We start from the raw sequence: 15,755 nt of genomic DNA, 5'->3' as shown, positions 1-15,755 counted from the left end.
CCGCGAATTGTGTAACACTGTTCGGCCGCCAGTCCCATACAACCGCGTAGAGCGCAGGACTCTGCGCTTCTAGATGTACTGCGCTCACCGCGAAAGGTTAGAAAAACACCCACATAAGCACAGCAGAGAAGTGGCTACGTGAGGCGGTTCGACCGATAACTGTAGAAGCGTCATTCACAGCAAGTAATTGTTCTCCACTTCCGGCAGCGTTTTCTCTATATACTTCCTTTTTAAATAAATAGAGGTTGATCCATAAATATTCTCATAAACAACGGTTAACGTTTTTTATTATTCGCTTTTCCTTGCAGTTTGGTTGTTGCCTTGGCTCTCTCCCTTAGTAGATCGATTCATTTCTCAACTCCTTGCGATTTTTGTTTCCAGTTGCCAATTTTGCACGGAAAGTGTTATACAATTAGGGAAAAACAGACGAGGTGACGGGCGACATTCATCTTGATTATGGTTTTAAGGGTTATTGCAGGGTATCATGATGGACGCACTTTCACATATTTTATTTCCCACCTTATCTAACCCATATTACGTGTATATGGTTGCGGGCATCTGACAGCCTCGCGGCGAGCCATAACTCAAGGATATAATGAAGCAAAGGAAACAGTTAAACGCAATTGGCGTTTTCTCCGGCCGCAACTCGTTCCACGAGAGTACAGACCAGCTCAGTAACAGCCGCATCCCTTTCCTGGTCCCAGGATCAGCCTAAACAAAGAAGGTTGAACTAACAAAAGCAACAGCTATGCGCGTGACGGTTGAATAGATGGTGACAGCTGAACGCATCTCGAGTTAATCGCATGGGTGCGGAATCTATGAGAAAACTTCCCTTCACATTACAAGGGATGCCGATAACTACGGCCATCTAAAAGGAGTGAAAAAGGCAGCATAATGCTGACCGATTAATAGCTGCCAAGTCTCAACATTGATCTGGCGGCGCTTTAGGAATGTGTGAGGAGTGGTGGCGTGGTTGGGGAGTGGGGGGGGGGGGTATGCCACTTGATTTCGGGGGGGGGGCCGGGCCCCCCCGGGCCCCCCCCACCCTGGGTACGTGCCTGGTTTCGAGTCAATATATTCTGTACTGTTCGTACTCCGTAGTTTCGCATGGTATAGAAAACTGGACAATGTTTTTCGCCATAAAACAGACAAGTAATCTAGCTGGCATGATGTTCAAGCCACGTGGAGTTTTAAGTGTGACTCACTTGAGCTTCGCCGTAGCCGGGACAGTGGTGGAGCATCTCGAGGACTCACGGTTATGGGAAGCCCGGCCATGGCACCTGCGTAAACGGACCAGTTGTCTCGCACTGTGCACTACAAATCTAGGCTGAATGCTTTGTTAGAGTCTCAAGCACTTATGCCAAATCATTCTTGATAAGACAAACTTGTTATAGAGAATGTTTATCGAAGCAACAACAGGAATATGTGCAAAGCTTCTAGTTTATTATCTGGTGAAACACCACTTACGGTTCACAAGCGTGATGCACTGTGCAGTCCAATAGGCTCATCTTCTTGCGATGTCTTACCACTAACAGAAACAAAGCTTAACACATCAATCGATGATAGCGAAATTCTCCCTTACCTCTCGCACTTTGACATTTTTCGGAAAGGTACACCCGATAACTCGCGCGATGGGGTTGTATTACTCGCCACTAAGCGGAACCTACATAGTCTACTTGTACACCTCTCTTCACAAGTGGAAATGATTTGGATTCGATGCATTGCTAAACTCGCGCATTCTGATTGGTATTGCTATCGGTCCCCTAGTGCCGACAGTTCTTTCAAGCCTTTTCTTCATGAAGCCTTAAATACGTTAACAAAAACATATCCTAACAGTCTTGTCCTTCTGTTTGGCGGTTTTATTTTCCAACTATTCATTGGTCCGATCCTGCTTCTACATTATCTAAAAGCAGCCCCGCTAGCGATTTCTTAAACACGTGTATAACATTCGGCTTGATGCAGCTCGTCACTGACTCAACAAGCGTTACTTCTCAATCTTCCAACGTTTTAGATCTTGTGTTAACAACTCACCCTGATAACTTTACCCCTGTCACCTTATTGCACGATATTAGCGACCACCTGTCAGTACACATTTCGTTTCGTTGCAACCTACTAAAGACACAAAAGAAAATCGAAAAACGCTTACACTCTATGGTAAAGGGGACTGTGTCAGCATGAACTGAGAATTATCTTACTTCCATACATTCTGCGCTAACTTTCCACGAATTATCTCGAATTGAACTGGCTGCTTTTCAAAGCAGAGATGCATCGCCTTATGCGTCTTTAAATTCCCATCATTAAAATAACAAAAAGAACAACATCTCCATGGTTTAATGTATCCCTCAAACGACTAAATAATAAGAGAAAAAAAACGGCTGTTTCTATCAGCCAAACGATCTATTCTTCTTCCACATGGTAGAAGTATTACGCAGTCGAGAAAGAATGTCGCAATTTAACCTCTTAAACTAAACACAAGTTTTTTCTATCACTTTAGCAGCTATGCTACAAACTAATCCGAAGCGATTTTGGAAAACTTATAATCCTAATCAATGCAATGAGATCTCACTTAACAATAGCTGCGGACTTCCGATCCCTAAGACTGAGGTTGCAGATCTTCTTAACACAACATTTAGTTCGGTTTTTACTAATGAATTACCTGACGGCTTGCCCGATCCACCATACTTCACGTATCCACTCATGCAAAATATCACATTCAATCCCATCGGCATTGTCAAAGTGATTGGATCATTGAGGAACTCGTCATCTACGGCAATAGATGGTAATGCCAAAGTGCTAAAAATACTAAACATCTATATAGCCTGTTTTTATCACTCATGTTCCAGGAATCACTTAACAGCGCTTCGATTCCATATGACTGGCAGGTGGGCAAGGTCATTCCAGTCTTCAAAAAGGAAGCCGATCATCACCAAGTAACTACCACCCTATTTCCACAACAAGCGTCTTGTAAAATCCTAGAACATATTTTATACTCGCATATAGCTAACTTCCTAACATCCGTCATCTTTTTATCACCCAAGTCAACATGGTTTCCGCAGAAATTATACCTGCGACACTCAGCGTGCTCTTTCCTTGCACGACACACATTTAAACCTAGATCGTAACATCCCGACTGACACAACATTTATAGATTTTGGAAAAGCATTCGATCCCTCATGGCAGTCTCTTAATTATGTTATCCCGTCTTAACATTCATCCTTGTGTTCTAAGGTGGATTCGTTTTTTTTTAACTAACTGTCAGCGGTTTCCATACGCTAACTCACACTCTTCACTTTAACACCAGTGCTTTCAGGTGGACCTCAAGGTGCCGTACTGGGTCCCCTGCTTTCCTTAAGGTACATCAATGACCTGCGTTGTAATATTTCTTCTCATATCCGACTCTTCGCAGATGATTGTGTGGTTTACCGAGCAGTTACTAACCCCACCGACCATTTAGCGTTACAAAATGATCTATCGCGAATACGAAACTGGTGTAACACTTGGTTCATATCACTAAATGCAGCTAAAACGTGTTAATGTCTATTCATAGTCATCGTAACCACGATATGCCTAATTATAGCATCAATAACAAGCAGATTGCACCAACCGATTCATTCAAATATATTGGTGTGTATATCTCGCGTGACTTAACATGGACCTGTCATGTTTACCACATAATAAATTCTGCTAATCGAACCCTAGGTTATAAAAGCCGTAACGTTTTCCTTGCTCCTCCTTCTATTAAACAACTTGCTTTTCTGACCTTTGTACGGCCCAAGCAGGAGTATGCCGATGCTATTTCTGAACCCGACCCCAATAACCTTATTAACCCCCTCGAGTCGGTTCAGAACCGCGCGACAACATTTGTTCTGTGAACTTATCCCTAGAAGTCCAGAATCTCAGCACCAAAAGCCCAAATAAGCTTACCCACTGTAGCCTCACTCCGTAGAATAGCACGCCTTAACCCTATTCATAAATTTTTCCATTCTTTGCCTTTTGACAACCCATACATAAAAAGAGCGCATCGTATTGCCAGCACCAGTCACTCTAACACAGTATATCTGCCACAAGCCCAGACCGTGATTTTTCAGCAGTAATATTTCTGTGCACAACACGAGACTAGAATGGCCTGCCCACCGAAGTTCCCACTATCATCGACCCACTTGCATTCAAGCGACGCATCGAAAATATCCCTTTGCAGTTTGTAGTATTTTTCATTGTCACCAAACACCACTCCCTCATGTTATGTCTCAACAAGAGACCTTTGAGGAAATAAATAAATAAATAAATAAATAAATAGTGCAGAGCTTTCAATGTTCTGACAGCATGGAGAGAAATACGCGACTTCTCAATATTTATTTAAAGAAAGCCCTAAAGGCCCTCACAACGAGGGTATTACATAGGGAGGTGACAAAAATTCTACAAACATCAAGAGAAGCATAGTCAAGGAATAGGCAACAAAAATAAAAAAGCAGAACAGCAACCCTCTATGAGACATAATGGAAAAACGCAACGTATTAAACAAAATGTGTTTATATATATATATATATATTTATATATATATATATATATATATGGTCTAGGCCTAGTGCAGCGTATTTTCCTTGTAAATATATTTGTACATAGCTTTTCGTCTGCGTCATCCTACGTAACATATCTGGTGGAGGTGGACGTTCCCTGTACCTCGTCACGGAGCTTCGCAGTGGACGGTACGTCGAGCCTTCCTTCATGGCTCCCGGCGACGACAACCCGACTCCGCCGGCTCCGACCCCTCCTGCCACTTCGACGACCTACATCACTCTCCCCGCTACCCGTGATCCTGGCGTATTCTCGGGCCACGATGCGGAAGACGTCGACAACTGGATCACCCTGTACGAACACGTCAGCCGCAATAACCGGTGGGACCCTACTATCATGCTCGCCAACGTAGTCTTTTACCTCGGTGGCACACCTCGAGTTTGGTATCGCACGCACGAAGATGAGCTCACCAGTTGGGATTCGTTCAAGCAAAAGCTCCGAGACTTGTTCGGCAACCCCTACGGTCAAAACCTTGCCGCGCAGAAGGCGCTTTCCGGCCGTGTGCAGACATCAACAGAGCCCTATGTCACGTACATTCAGGACGTTCTGGCTCTGTGCCGCAAAGTTGATGCACACATGCCTGAGTCAGACAAGGTATCCCACATCCTCAAAGGCATTGCCGATGACGCCTTCAACTTGCTCGTATTCAACAACGTCGCGACGGTGGATGCTGTTATCAAAGAGTGCCGCCGCCTGGAACTCGCTAAAAGCAGACGTATCGATCAGCAGTTTGCCCGTTTGCCCAACACCCCAGCGACTTCTTCCTGTGCCGACGCTCCTCGTCCCAACAACACCGGCGATATTACCAAGATCGTTCGGCGTGAGATTGAGGCCGCCTATCCGGCTGCCTTCGACTCCAGCCCCACCAACGCACCGGCAGTCACGGTTTCCCTCATCCAGGCAGTTGTCCGCCAGGAGTTCGAAAACATGGGCCTTCACACCATCTGCTCGGCCCATCACCCTGATACCCATCCGGCTTCTTCGATTCCGCCCCGTCCCGCATCGTCTTACCCACCACGTTTCCGCAACCAAGCTGAATGGCGCACTGCTGACGACAAGCCCATTTGTTTTCACTGCCGTCGCATCGGGCACATTTCTCGGCACTGTTGAAGTCGCTGGACTTCCCCGACCCGGTCTGCTTATACTGCCTATTCTCGCCCCTCGGGTGGCCCTTCTCGTCCTTATGCCGCACGCTCCGATAATGCCGCCACTGACTCTCTTGCGCCGAACCGCCCCTATTCTCGTTCACCTTCGCCCCAAGGACGACAATCTCGCTCTCCCCAGCCCTGTCGCTCCTTTTCGCCGACTCCCTTCGGACGCCGCTCCCAGCCGGAAAACTGAATGATGCAGCGCCTCGAGGTGACGCTGCATTGCTCCCTACGCCGCCAAATCCTCCACTGACGTTCCCCACCCATCTGAACCTTCTTGACGTGCAAGTCGACGGTGTTCCTGTATCTGCTCTTATAGACACTGGGGCGCATTTGTCCCCACGACATCATCCTCGGCTTAGACTTCCTCTCCGCACATTCTGCTCTCATTGATTGTTCCGCCAGTACTCTCCGCCTTGACCTGCCTGTTCTGGATCCCGCTGAACCACACCCCAGTCGCCTCAGTTCCGTCGACTTTGTTCGCTTGCCACCTACGGCACTGACTTACGTTGACCTAGTGTCATCCCCACCAGTGCCCGACGGTCACTATATCGCGGCTCCTATACAAGACGTCCTCCTTACACACGGGATCACGGTACCTCATACCGTTTTATCTATTACGGCTAATTGCGTCTGCCTGCCCGTGGTCAATTTTGGCTTGACGACACGAGTGCTGCCACGCGGGATGTCTCTGGCCCCGCTTTGCTCATTCGAAGATCACTCAATAGCATCTATTGAGGTAGACAGCAATTCAGCCGATCCTCCTCTACCATCTCAGTCGACAACTTGCACCATCGCCGACTTACAGAAAATGATTGCGCCCGACATGCCGTCCGAGCACGCTCGTGAGCTCTACCGCGTTCTGTTTTCCTACAACGATATTTTTGACTTTAACGATCGTCCTTTGGCCCAAACTACAACTGTTAAATATCGCATTAATACCGGCGATGCCTCTCCTATTCATCGCCGCCCGTATCGAGTGTCACCGGTTGAGCGTCAAGTTATTCACGCTGAAGTGCGCAAAATGCTTGCCAATAACATCATAGAACCGTCATGTAGTCCATGGGCGTCACCGGTTGTACTGGTAAAAAAGAAGGATGGCTCATGGCGCTTTTGCGTGGATTATCGGCACCTTAACAGGGTTACCAAAAAGGACGTGTATCCCCTACCTCGGATCAATGACGCCCTTGACTGCCTCCATGGTGCTCGCTACTTCTCTTCTATTGACCTCCGCTCCGGCTACTGGCAGATTGCTGTGGACGATCTCGACCGCGAGAAGACTGCTTTTGTAACTCCGGACGGTCTTTATCAATTCAAAGTGATGCCGTTTGGTCTATGTAACGCTCCTGCCACTTTCGAACGCATGATGGACTCCCTTCTTCACGGTTTCAAATGGTCCACATGCCTGTGCTACTTGGACGACGTCATAGTATTCTCCCCAACGTTCGCTACGCACCTCGAGCGCCTCTCGGCAGTCCTGGACGTTTTTCGTCGCGCCGGTCTGCAACTGAACGCATCGAAGTGCCAATTCGGCCGTCGCCAGATTACCGTCCTTGGACATCTCGTTGACGCGAACGGAGTGCAACCGGACCCAGGCAAGATCCATGCTGTTACGCACTTTCCTGTTCCGAAGTGTGTCAAGGATGTGCGCAGCTTCATCGGCCTTTGTTCCTACTTCCGCCGTTTCGTGAAAAATTTCGCGGCCATAGCACGACCACTAACCGAGCTTTTGAAAAAAGACGCCCCTTTCCAGTGGGGCGATAACGAGGCCTCTGCATTCTCGCATCTAATCGACGTTCTCACTACGCCTCCCGTTCTGGCCCATTTCGATCCTTCTGCGCCTACCGAAGTTCGTACTGATGCCAGCGGTCATGGAATTGGCGCAGTACTGGCACAACGCCAGCGCGGCAACGACCGTGTTATCGCTTACGCCAGCAGGCTCCTCTCACCCGCGGAGCGCAACTATTCCATCACTGAGCGTGAGTGTCTGGCCCTAGTTTGGGCGGTTGCGAAGTTCCGCCCATACTTATATGGCCGTCCCTTTTCCGTTATCACAGACCATCACGCGCTTTGTTGGTTATGCTCATTGAAAGACCCTTCAGGAAGACTTGGTCGCTGGGCCTTACGCCTCCAAGAATATTCGTTCTCTGTCACCTACAAATCTGGCCGACTACACAAGGACGCTGACTGCCTGTCTCGCTACCCGGTAGACGAGCCTGACGACGCCGACAGTAGTACCGCCGACGGCATTTTCTCTGTGTCTGCCTTCGCTAACATCGCCGATGAACAGTACCGAGACCAATCGCTGCGAGTACTCATCGAGCGTCTGCGCTCTACACGTACCGACGCATCCGTTCGCCGATATGTCCTCCAGGGCGGCATTCTGTACCGAAGGAACTTCCTCCCTGACGGATCTGATCTTCTTCTCGTCGTGCCAAAACATCTACGACAGACTGTGCTCTTTGAGTTGCATGACGCACTTACTGCAGGACATCTCGGCGTAATCCGCACGTACGACCGCGTCTGCCGCCGCTTCTATTGGCCTGGTCTCGCTCGCTCCGTCCGACACTATGTTGCTGCCTGTGATACCTGCCAGCGTCGGAAAACACCTCAGGTGCTACCTGCCGGTCATCTGCAGCCGATCACTGTCCCTGTGGAACCGTTCTTTCGTGTTGGATTCGACCTCCTCGGTCCCTTTCCCACGTCATCCTCTGGGAACAAATGGGTAGCCGTCGCAACTGATTATGCCACCCGATACGCTATCACGCGGGCTCTCCCTACCAGTTGCGCCACTGACGTCGCGGACTTTCTCTTGCGTGACATTATCTTATTTCATGGCGCCCCGCGACAGCTGCTCACTGACCGTGGTCGTAACTTCCTCTCGAAAGTTATCGCCGACATTGTACGTTCCTGCTCCACTCAACACAAGCTGACTACCTCATACCATCCTCAAACCAATGGCCTGACAGAGCGGTTAAACCGTACTCTTACCGATATGCTGTCAAAGTACGTTTCCAAGGACCACCGCGACTGGGACATTGCCCTTCCTTACGTAACATTTGCGTACAATTCTTCCCGGCACGACACCGCCGGATTTTCTCCCTTTTATCTCCTGTACGGTCGCGAACCTACCTTGCCCCTTGACACGGCTCTTCTTCCTGCTGCGGTCTCAACAAGCGAGTATGCGCGCGACGCCATCGCCCTCGCCGACCATGCACGCCAGCTTGCCCGTGCTCGACTTACGGCCTCAAAGACCACTCAGCAGTGTCAGTACAACGCCCGCCATCGTGACGTACAGTTTTCGCCTGGTGCGCTCGTGCTCCTGTGGTCGCCCTCTCGTCACGTCGGACTTTCAGAGAAACTTCTTTCGCGATACACAGGGCCCTACCGCGTGCTGCGCCAGGTGACGCCTGTGACTTACGAAATTGCTCCTGTGGGCTCAACCTCGTCCTCTCCTGTGGCATCTCGTGATGTCGTACACGTCAGTAGGCTCAAGGCCTACTACACTGCTTCCGAGTACGATCTTTAGTCGCTCCGGGACGGCGCTTTTGCAGCCGGGGGTAGTGCTACGGCACAATATGTGCGATCACGAAAGGCCAGCAGTGTGAAGACGACGACGACGATTAGATGCTAGCGCGGGCTGTTGCCTCTTGGCCTAGCGCAGCGTATTTTCCTTGTAAATATATTTGTACATAGCTTTTCGTCTGCGTCATCCTACGTAACAATATATTAAAAATCAAACACATTGCGGTAACGGAAGAAAACTAGAAGAAAAGCTACTCATCGCATTTCTTTTTTAGAAGTTCATGAAATTTAGACGAATTCATTTCAGTTGCGATTGAAGCAGGCAGCTGGTTCCACTCAATTATTATTTTGTGTATGAATGATTTCGCAAAAGGTGAAGTGCGGCAAATGATGCGTTTGATCTTGAAAGGATGGTCACGGCGTCGAAAGACCGCCAATGGTGATTGAAAGAAATCGTCACGAAGCAACGGATGATGGTCAATTTTGGACCCGCCGTGGTCGCTCAGTGGTTATGGTGTTGCGCTGCTGAGCACGAGGTCGCGGGATCGAATCTCGGCCACGGCGGCCGCATTTCGATGGGGGTGAAATGCGAAAACACCCGTGTACTTAGATTTAGGTGCACGTTAAAGAACCCCAGGTGGTCAAAATTTCTGGAGTCCCTTACTACGGCGTGCCTCATAATCAGAAAGTGGTTTTGGCACGTAAAACCCCATAATTTAATTTTTTTTGTAAATTTTGTGAAAAAGTGTTAAGCGAGCAAGTTTGCAACAATGGGAAAGTTTATCAAGACCACCACGAGCCTTTAACACTGTGACGCTAGTGAAATGTGAGTAATCTGAAAAAAAAGTGAATCGAGGAGCACGGTTCTGCAGGGAACCCACCGTGGTTGCTCAGTGGCTATGGTGTTGGGCTGCTGAGCACGAGGTCGCGGGATCGAATCCCGGCCACGGCGGCCGCATTTCGATGGGGGCGAAATGCGAAAACACCCGTGTACTTATATTTAGGTGCACGTTAAAGAACCCCAGGTGGTCAAAATTTCTGGAGTCCCTTACTACGGCGTGCCTCATAATCAGAAAGTGGTTTTGGCATGTAAAACCCTATAATTACAATTATTATAATTATGCAGGGATTCGATGTTATCTATGAGGTAGGTTTGATCTTGGTCCCATATGGCTGAAGCGTACTCGATTTTAGGTCGGATTAGGGTGATATAAGCAATTTTACGCACAGGTGCCGGAGCGTGTCGAAGGTTACGTTTTAAGAGGCCAAGAGAACGGTTAGCAGCTGCTAGAATCAGATCAATGTGATAGTTCCAGGTTAAGTCGGACTGAAGGTGAACTCCTAAATATTTATAAGTAGAAGCTGTCTCAACTGTTACGTGATTATTAGTGTATTACGGTTGGGATGCGGGAAGAGTTTCTTGTAAAGGAGACCAGCTTTGTCTTAGAGTGGTTTAGGATCATTAGCCACGATGAACACGAAGTGTTAATTGAATCGAGGTCAGTTTCTAAAAATTGGTGGTCAGTTTTACATTTAATGGCTCGATACACAACACAGTCATCCGCGAACAGTCTAATTTGGGAAGATACACATTGGGGTAAATGAATAATAAATATTAGAAAGAGCAGGGGACCAAGCACGCTCCCCTGGTGTACACCGGATGTGACTTGAGCCATTGAAGAGTTAGAACCATTAATAGCGGTGAACTGAATGCGAGATGAGAGGAAGGCTTTAATCCATGCTAAAACCTGAAAGGGAACATTGAGATGCGATAACTTGAGTAGCAGTCTATGGTGGCGGACCCGATCAAATGCCTTAGAAAACTCGAGAAACAAAGCATCGACTTGAAAGCCGACGTCTACTAAAGTAAATAAGTCATTAGTAAATCCACCAAGCTGAGTGTCGCAAGAAAATACCTTGCGAAAACCGTGCTGATATTTAAATATGATGTTGTGATCTTCAACATAATTAATGATATGGGTGTGTATGACATGTTCAAGGAGTTTTGAGGAGGTGCAAGTCAATGAAATGGGGTTATAGTTCAGAGGATCAGAGCGGCTGCCAGATTCGAAATTTGGCATTAGTTTAGCTACTCGCAATATGCACCGGCTTTCTTTGGTGATTACCAAAATTTGCTACGTATTGACAAAAACTCAATTCAGAGCCATACCTGCAGCTAATGCAGTGATTCAAATCACAGGTTGGCGTACTCGCTCATAAATATTCTAAGTCCTACTAACACTCAGAGCCCTCAGGGTGAGTTGAGTCTTTCAGGGTGAGCTGTAGTGAGGAAGTGGGCAAAGTGAATCTTAGTAAACCAGCGCTTCTTTCAGCCATTGTAAGGTCAAGTAAGTCTGAATCACGTGTGTGATCTTCTGTTTGTGAAACTATATGTAAGACTCAGAATACGCGGATATGAGTCGATGTAAGTACATACGCCATATGTATAAAAATATTTATTTACTTTATATACCATGTACTGCAGTTGTAGGACCAAGCAGGTGGGCGTACAAGACAAACGAACATAGTGGACACCAACATACAAAGATATGTGCAGAAGAAAAAGAGGAAAAGGGATAACCATAGAGAAAACACAACTTTGGGGTAGATGTAAAAATACATAAATGTAAAGAAAAATGTTTTATTTGCACACTTTCAAATGCTTTCAGCTCACAAGCAATTAGCATACTTTTACGCAACTCGTTCCATTGTGGTATAGTGCGGGGGAAATACGAATGTTGAAAAAGCGTAGTGCGAGCAAAATATGGTGCTATCCAAATAATACGAGCGTGCCGTGTTGTTCACGATAAACGGGGGCGTAAGAAGGAGTTGGGGTTGATATTGAATTGATTAGGGAGCAATAAAAGGAAAAGTATCATACTAGTGGCAACAGTCTCTTCTCTAAAGACAAAATGGCGTTGTTAGCCATGAGTTCAGCCGGTGAAGCCTTGCGACGATATTACCTTAAAAATCAAATGAAGTGCCTTTCTTTGAATTATTACATGCTTGGTAAGGCCTTTTTTTGTATGAGTTGCATGCTGAGCTCGCGTATTCTGTTTGGGGCGTCTAGAGTGCATTTTGATGAGATACACAAGCATTTTGATGAGGTGGTTCAGCTTTAATTTTCTGTAGAAGAAACGCTAGTTTTCTCAAAGCAGACGTACAAATTTTAAGGTGACTATAGACCATGACAGTGATGACTGACAGTATTTAACCCTTAAATATTTGCACTCATGTAGTTGGTTTAGCGAACCCGCATTATATTTATAATCACCGAGAGACCATTTTTCTTTCTAGAAACCTGCATAAATACAGATTCGGTGTCAACTATTTTATCTACGAAACCTGGCCCCACTCTAAAACAGTGTTAAGGATAGCCTATAAACATTCTTGGTCACCCGGGGAAGTGACAGTTTTAAAGAAAATGCAGTTGCTTACAAATAACCTGAAGCTTTCTGATGACGTGTTGATTGCTGTAATAATATGATATAGGTGAGGAACAGTACAGGGCTAAGAACACTTAGCGGCGGGACTCATGATATATATATGGAGGCCTCCAGATGAGCAGCCCTGCGCTTGAACAAACTGAATGAGAGGTAAGAATGAATCCATTTTACTAGAGTTAGAGAAAGACCAATATTCTGAAAGTTTAGCGGAAGTTTACGGCGGAAAACCTGATCAAATGCTGTACTGAAACCCGAAGAGCAAAACGGGAACAAGGTGAAAGCAGGAGCCAACGTTTAGATAAGTTTGTCATTTTCAAGGTGACATAGGCTATCCTCAGTACAGCATATATATATATATATATATGCGTGCGTGCGTGCGTGCGTGCGTGCGTGCGTGTGTGCGTGCGTGCGTGCGTGTGTGTGTGTGTGTGTGTGTGTGCGTGTGCGTGTGCGTGTGCGTGTGTGTGTGTGTGTGTGTGTGTGTGTGTGTGTGTGTGTGTGTGTGTGTGTGTGTACGGTTCTTCCAAAGGGGTGAGGGTAACGCGGGTTGGCGAGGCAATGTATGATCGTATTTATTTCCAATACTGTGAGCCCTGCCGGGATGTTACAGGGTGGGAATACACAGCACAGTCAAGAAGGCAGTCAAGTTTTCTTCAAAAGAGTCAACGATGTTATTGCTCGGAAAAACACAAGAATTCAAGTTATTCCACTCAACAATTGTCTTGACAATGAGATAGTGCTTAAAGACATCAGCTCTTGGCACATAAGGCATTAGAGCGTAATTGTGATTAGTTCGTGTTGAAACCCTTCCAAGAGGCTTCAAATACAAACTGGAATTCAGGTTCAGCTTATTGTTATAGAGTTCATATAAAAACTTCAGGCGTGCCATTTTCCTGCGCACAGCCAATGTAGTGAGACCAGCCCTGACGAGCATGGAGGATACCGAGTGAGTTTTGTCGCAATCAGAAAAAATAAACCTAACCGCCATTCGCTGAATGCGCTCTAATTTATCTGTTATGTATTGTTGATGAGGCTCCCAAATTATACAAGCATACTTTAAATTTGGTCTAACAATGGCAGTGTATGCCTTAAGTTTAATGTCTGGTGCAGCATCTCTCAATTTACGCCGTAACGAACCAAGCTTGCGCTGGGCTGATCCACATACGTTTTCGACGGGTTCATTCAAGTTGAGATTACTAGTGATCGTTACGCCAAAATATTTCAGCTTTGTGGAACGCTTAAGTACATTATTATTTACAGCGTACGAAAACATCAATGGAGTTTTCTTATTCGTAACTGTCATGCAAACAGATTTATCAAAATTGATTTGCATATACCATTTCTCACACCAGTTATAAATTTGACATAAAGCATCATTTAGTCGTTCTTGATCAGAAACCCTCCTAACGCGGCAAAACAAGAGGCAGTCATCGGCAAACCGCACTTCAATCATAGGATGTACATCAGTTGCGATATCATTAATATACAGTAGGAACAAAATTGGACCCAAAACCGACCCCTGAGGTACACCTGATGATACAGGAAGGAAAGAGGAGCACTCGCCATCAATTTCAACAAACTGTTGTCTGTTTTCTGTTGTAAGTAAGCCTGAATCCACCTAACAATTTTTGAATTTACATTATATCCATAAAGCTTTTCTATTAGCTTGCTACGGCTAACCCTATCAAATGCCTTTGATAAATCCATAGCGATGCCATCAACATGTTCACGACAATTAAGGGCTTCTGCAAAACTGTGTATTGTTTCAAATGATCGCGTGACAGTTGACAGACTACTTCAAAAACCATGTTGTTGTTTTTTGTAAAAAATGTTATTGTTTTCAATATATTCTATTAACTGTTTACTAGTTATATGCTCTAAGATTTTGCAAGCCGTACAAGTTATGGATATCGGACGGTGGTTCCCAATGTCTAGCCTGTCTCCAGCCTTATAAACAGGCACAATCATCGCTAATAACCATTGACTTGGTAATGCAGCATTTATTAATGACAGAGAAAACATTTTAATCAAGAAGCATGTAATCCATTCACAGTATCGCTTTAAATACCCATTCGCTATTTTGTAAGGACCAGGATAGTTTTTTACGTCCAATTTTAGCAACATGTCGACTATACCTTCTTTAGAGATAAAAATGGTATCATGAGTATAGTCCTCGAATTCTAAGTATATTGCTGCACTCTCATCTCTTCGGCTGAACACAGAACCAAAAAAGCGTTGAATTCTTGGGCAATAATTTCGGGATTGTTGCACACAGCATCATTTACAACTATTCCATTGATTGTAAGCTTTGATCGGGCAACGTATCGCCAAAACTTTAATGGTGACGTTTTAAGGTAATTAGTGTTGTAGCGAAAAAACACGTTTTAGATGCTCTTAATTTCTGGCGAACTTGAGTGCTAAGGGCAGATATTCTCTCGGGATTTTTCGATTTTCGTTGCCGCGCACGATGTAGATGACGTTTTAAATGTATTAACTCACGAGAAACCCATAGATTGCTTTTATGTTAACGCTTAAGTCTTTTTCGAACAAACAGAGATAATAAACTGGTCACCACCTCTGTAAGATACCTCCATGATTCATCTACATCATTTTCTTCCGGCATACGGTCTAAAGCCAATTTTAATAATCTAAGACGGCCGTATCATTGGCTTGGTTTAAATTATAGACATGAGCTATCCGATTTTTACTTAAACATTTTATATTTTTTAGAGTGGCTACGACCATTTTATGGTCCGAGATTCCTTCGCCCACTTCAATATTATATTCGAAGGTACTCTCTGATTAGAACAACAGGTCTAAAACGGCGCTGGAATTTCCTTGAATTCGCGCAAGTTTCTCGACCACTTGAACCAAGCCATGTGTCACCATGATTTCCAGCATAAGTTTCGCATGTGGCCTCTCAAGTGTACCAGGGATTTTTGCGTCCGGTAAGTTGAAATCACCCGCCAAAATAAATTTACTTCGATCTGTAGTCATTGTTGTTAAATGCTGATCAATCTTCTCAAAGAACTCAATAAGACTTCCTGGGGGTCTATAAATT

At 45.8% G+C, this 15,755-nt stretch overlaps 1 protein-coding gene across 1 annotated transcript in view; it reads right to left on the bottom strand.

Annotated features, from left to right (window-relative positions):
• LOC135918042 (uncharacterized) overlaps positions 1 to 15,755 on the bottom strand; it is a 567,488-nt gene that overhangs the window by 528,753 nt on the left and 22,980 nt on the right. Inside the window, exon 2 of the mRNA XM_065451709.1 lies at positions 1,206 to 1,280. Within this exon, the coding sequence (XP_065307781.1) occupies positions 1,206 to 1,275 (70 nt within the window). The 5' untranslated portion in view covers positions 1,276 to 1,280. The remainder of the gene's footprint in view (positions 1 to 1,205; positions 1,281 to 15,755) is intronic.

Source organism: Dermacentor albipictus, chromosome 5 (assembly GCF_038994185.2).
Source record: "Dermacentor albipictus isolate Rhodes 1998 colony chromosome 5, USDA_Dalb.pri_finalv2, whole genome shotgun sequence".
NCBI lineage: Eukaryota > Metazoa > Arthropoda > Arachnida > Ixodida > Ixodidae > Dermacentor > Dermacentor albipictus.
This window is presented reverse-complemented; position numbering and strand designations above follow the sequence as displayed.